Raw genomic sequence first — 5216 nt, 5'->3', positions numbered from 1 at the left:
TTCGCCCACCTCACCAATCACAGCCCGGCATACTGTCCCCGTTCCCGGAAAAATAAACTTCAGATCTGAAAGGAAATTTTATTTTTCGCAACCACTCCATCAAGGTGCAGGAGAGATCAATTAGCAATCCAACGGTGGCCCGTGGTAAATTTAAACTGCTAATTAGCAATGAGGCTGTCGTCACGTGTTGCGGACCTGCGCTCTCCGCCAATCAGAGTTGAGGTTATGGTCGGGAGTGACGGCTGAAGGAGCTTGAGGAGGTTCTCCGTTCCCGCTCGGTGTGGGATTTTCTCAATGTATGTGAGGGGGGCGGGGGATTACGTTTGCCAAATACAGTGCCTAATAATGTTTACGGGTGATGGGAATGCGCTTTGTAAAAGGTGAATCTCAGTAGACCGAACAACCCCGGGGAAGGGTGGACTCTGGCAAGGTGGGCGAACCTGTGACACGCGTGCCCACGACGGCACAAAAGATCCCAGTGATGCTGGAGATATTGAGCAGTGCACAAAATGTACTGTGGCCTCCCATTTCAATTCGACTTCCCATTCTGACTTGTTTGCCCGTGGCCTCCTCGATTAACATGGTGAGACCAAACTCAGGTTGGAAGACCTTGTATTCTGTGTCGGTAGCTTTCAACTTGATAGTATAAACACTGATTTCTCTAATTTCTGGTAATCTCTTCTCACTGCATCTTTTTCCATTCCCCATTTTGCTGCTTTGACCCCTTCTTACCTGCCATCTTGGTGCCCCTGTTCCTTTCTTTTCTTCCATGGTACATTGTTGTATAAAATTACTTCTTCAGCATTTTATCTCTTCCACCTATCACCTCTCAACTACTGATTTCATTCCCTCCTCCTCACCCACCTTCCTTCCCCCTCACCTGGGTTCACCTATCACCTACAGTGTGTACTTATATCCATCCCAGCATCACCTTATTTTGGTTTCTGCCCCCTTTCCAGTCCAGAATCTTGTGTTTAGTATTGGATATAGTAAATGGATGGCCCAATTGGCATTTGACTTGCTCAGCTTTCTTTCTTTGTCAGTAGTGAGTTAACACTGGATATTCAGTGAAGATAATAGCCAATACTGTATGTAGTTCTTTCAGGAATATTTATCTGTTAATTGGGGCAGCCATTTATTTGCAACAACTTTTTGGGAATAAAAAACTAAATATCCAGGAAATTAGAGAAATTTGAGAAAATATGATTTCTTACATTTGTTTAGGACATTATGCCACTTAATTGAGACAGATTTGTCGAACAGTTTCTAACTAGTGTCAGTAATAAGCATGTGTGGTTGTAGGCTGTGCTTAGAGCAGCAACTTTTAAATAGCTTCAGTTGCATGTTGTGTTCAAAAAGCAGTGATTTTTGTCACTGATAGTTGGCAATAAGCAGTAAAACAGTTCGGAAGTTTGGCGCACTGCGGTTTCAAGCATTCAGGCTGGGAGATGTCAGAAACGACAGGTGTGAAAATGAAAAATTGAAAATGAAACTACTTCAACAAGTTTGGAACTTCAAAGAATTTGAAGGTATTGACAATCATCTTAAATGTTACTATGAAAATGCAGATTTTGAAGATGTAACAGTTTCTAACTAGCATCAGCAAGCAGTTTTTAAATAGGCTCAGTTGTGTTATGTTATTCATTTGGGCTGACTGTGGCTGAATTAAAAAGTAATGATTTTTGACGATGCAGGAAGCCACTGGAGTACAATATGTGCACCAGGTCTCTGCTAATTTTGTTCAGTTGTAGTTGATTGAAAGAGCATGGCAGTGTATGTCAGTATGAGTTCCACTGTTGATAACTATCAGGAACTAATGCAGATTTTATGGTATCGTAGTAATACAAACAGTGTTTCAATTTGTTCTGTACTTCACTTAAGTACATAATTTGATAGTTAAGCTATAGTTTGTCTTTTTTAAACTATTTCTATGAAACTTCAGCTAATTGGGATAGCTGATTAATTGGATCAAAATGTACTTGTCATGAAGAGTCCCAATTAACTGGAATCCACTAATTTTAAATAAGTAGTGCAAAAGTGATCAAAAATAGTGAGTTAGTGTTCATTCATAGGTCATTCAGTGGCAGCTCAGAAAAAGCATGGCGGAGGGGAAGAAGCTGTTCCTAATGTATTGAGTGTGGGTCTTCAGGCTCCTGTACCTCCTCCCTAATGGTAGCAATAAAAAGAGAGCATTGCCTTTGAAGATGCCCTCAACGATGGTGAGGTTACTGCACACAATAGAGTTGGCTGAGTCTATAAATCTTTGCAGCTTTTTCCAATCCTATGCAGTGGTTCCTCCATACTACCCAACAGTGATGCTACCAGTTAGAATGCTCTCTGTGGTACACCTGTAGAAATTTGTTGAACTGTGTTATTGAAGTTTATTGGTGAGTTATTTTTAAATTGTATTTACCCTTTTCAGCTTGTTCAGAATGTCAGATACACCAGCAAAGAAACAAAAACTTTCAACTGAATGGAGAAGCAGCAGAGATTTTCAACAGTGGTGGAGTGAAAGATTTGGCATGATCAAAAAGGGTGATAAAGCATTGTGCGTCTTATGTTCCGAAACAGTGGTGTGCAGGACTTCCTCAGTAAAGCGGCATTATAAAACTGTCCATAAATGGCTTTGTGATAAAAGCGAGGAAGAACAAAAAGAACACATTTCTCGGGCAATCAGCAACAAAAAAGTGCAGTCAAGTACAATGCCAACATTTGTTTCTGGTAGTTCCAACCTAGTGGCTGCTAGTTTTGAGGTTTCAAAGGTTATTGCTCAACATGGAAGACCGCTCAGTGATGGGGAATATGTTAAAGAATCGTGGCTAGAGTGTGCTCATTTCCTTTTTGACGGTTTTCAAGAAAAGGAAAAAATTATTCAGCGTATTAAGGATTTGCCAGTGAGCAGAAACACAGTAAAAGATAGAATATTAATGATGGGAACAAACATAACAGAACAACTAACAAAAGATCTTAGTTCATGTAAGTTTCTTTCCATTTGTCTTGACGAGAGCAGTCATGTTACCCCATCAGCTAGGCTAGTCATTATTGCTCGATTTTGTAGGGGCGACGAAATCTGTGAAGAACTGGTTAACTTTGTGACATTATCTGAACACCCCACAGGGGCTGAAATATGTAAGGCAGTAATAAAAGAATTGTCTGGTCGACAAGTTAACCTTTCGAAAATAGTTTCTGTGACAACTGATGGTGCACCCAGCATGTGTGGTAAAGAGGCAGATTTTGCCAGTCTGTTTGAAAAATATGTTGGACATCCAACAATCCTGAATGGGAAATGCAGGTCATTTGAAGAAACTGCAAACTTCGTAAAGTGTGCAGACAGTATAACATTAGACAAACTGAATTTGGAAATGTTGCAGTGGATTGATTTGGATAATTTTGAAATGCAATTGATCGATTTACAAAGCAGCTCCATTTGGAGGCAAAAATTTGTCGACTTACGAGCTGAACTAGAAAATATTGAAAGGGATCGGTTAGTGACTGGATCAAAGCATAAAAATACAGACAATGAGTTTCTGAAACTCTGGAATTCCATTCCTGAAACTTTTAACTGTCTGAAAGATCTTGCAATGGCAATATTAACTGTATTTTCATCGACATATTCATGTGAGTCACTGTTTTCATTGATGAACTTGGTCAAGTCTAATTTGAGGAGTAGACTTACTGATGAAACTAGTGCTACGTGCATAGCTCTCAAAACAACTAGATACAAGCCAGATATAAACTATTTGTCATCATTAGTGCAGCAACAGAAGTCTCACTGAGGGTAAAGTGTGCTAATTTTCCTTGATCTTCTTTCAATATGTACCAAAGTCTATTTGGAAATGGTGTCAATTTTCAATCATCCTTTTACAAGATGAATATTATTAATCTTTGAACAGGTTTTCTAAAATGCTTAATTTATTTCAATCTGTCTCTGTTATACTTTTGTTAATAGTAAAACAATGAATACACTGAAATAAGCAACAGGGCTCATCCTTAAAAAATGTCCATAATTGTTGTTACTAATTCCCTAATCAATGATGATCCCTGCTCAAAATTATCATGGCACCTGAGAGAATTTTTTTTTAGAAGATTATCACCAATTTGGACATGCACTCTCAAATAAGTTTGCCACCCTGTTAGGTGTTAAGAGTGTGAAAGTGTAGGGGTAGGGAGTGTTAAGAGTGTGAAGGTGTAGGGGTTGGGGTGTTAGGGTGTGCAGGTGTAGTGCTGTAAGAATTGTGAGCTATTAAGATTGTGAATATGTTAAGGTGTTGGGTGCAGGGTGTTAGTGCATGAGGACATGGGGTGTGGGCTGTTGGGGCGTGAGAGTGGGGGTCTGAAGAAGAGAGAATGAGGTGGGTGGGGTCTTTGATTATGCTGTCTGCTTTACTGAGGCAGCCTGAAGTTCAGGTGGATGGGAGGCTGTTTTCTGTGATGTGCTGAGCTGTGTCCAAAACACTGCAGTTTCTTTCAGTTTCTATACCAAACTGCAATGCAGCTAGATGCCATGCTCTGTATGGTTGTGGATAAAAATTTACGGAGGGTCCGTGGGGATATGCCAAATGTAAAGGAGTGGTTTGTTAGAGTTAGTATTTATTGTCCAAGGAGATCACATGAAGGCTAATGTGTACACAACACTGTGTAGAACTGATAATGTTGTGAATGGTTAGATTGAATGACACTACAATTTAAAGAGAGTTGTACATTGTTTTTATACCTATTGTATATACTTTTTGTGAATAAAGCTTAATTTTGAAATAAGAAAGCCTTTGTCTCCACAGATACTGCTTGATCCTCTGAGTATTTCCAGTAATCTTATTGATGCTGATTTCAGCATCTACATTTTGTGTGTCTTTCCCCGCCCACTACCTCCCCCTTCCATACAACCCCCCCATTTCTTTCTCCAATACATCCTCCACTTACGCTCATCTCGATGAACTCAATCACCCCTCCTCATCCATCCCGTAACTACCCTGCACTAAAGTGAGTGTTACAGAGTTGAGTGGGGGGGGGGTAGATGAAGGAACACTGCCCTGTGGGAGGGGCTAAAAGTGGATGTAATATTGAGGGAGCACCATACCTTTGGGGGGGGGGGGTTTACTGTATAGAGGGATTTACTGTATACACCATTAGGATGGGGGGGGGTACTGTATTGAGAGAGCCCTACACTGGAGAGACAGTATTGAGGGAGCACCACACTATCAGAGACAATACAGATG

General features: G+C 40.4%; 1 protein-coding gene across 4 annotated transcripts in view; it reads left to right on the top strand.

Moving 5' to 3' along the window:
- Positions 1–206: 206 nt before the first annotated feature.
- The window catches only part of cutc (cutC copper transporter homolog (E. coli)), a 55243-nt gene continuing 50233 nt past the window's right edge, over positions 207–5216 (top strand). Inside the window, exons 1-3 of one of the 4 annotated variants that reach the window (XR_009507395.1) lie at positions 303–1529; positions 2423–4154; positions 4187–4755. Coding sequence is in view for 2 of the 4 variants with exons in the window: in XM_059947094.1 (XP_059803077.1) it covers positions 2433–3776 (1344 nt within the window). In the remaining 2 variants the exon portion in view is untranslated. The other 3 variants (XM_059947094.1, XM_059947095.1, XM_059947096.1) reach the window with 3 other exon arrangements.

The sequence above is a fragment of the Hypanus sabinus genome, chromosome 22 (assembly GCF_030144855.1).
Source record: "Hypanus sabinus isolate sHypSab1 chromosome 22, sHypSab1.hap1, whole genome shotgun sequence".
NCBI classification, from domain to species: Eukaryota; Metazoa; Chordata; class Chondrichthyes; order Myliobatiformes; family Dasyatidae; genus Hypanus; species Hypanus sabinus.
The sequence above is the reverse complement of the archived record's forward strand: the minus strand, read 5'-3'. Positions and strand labels throughout refer to the sequence as shown.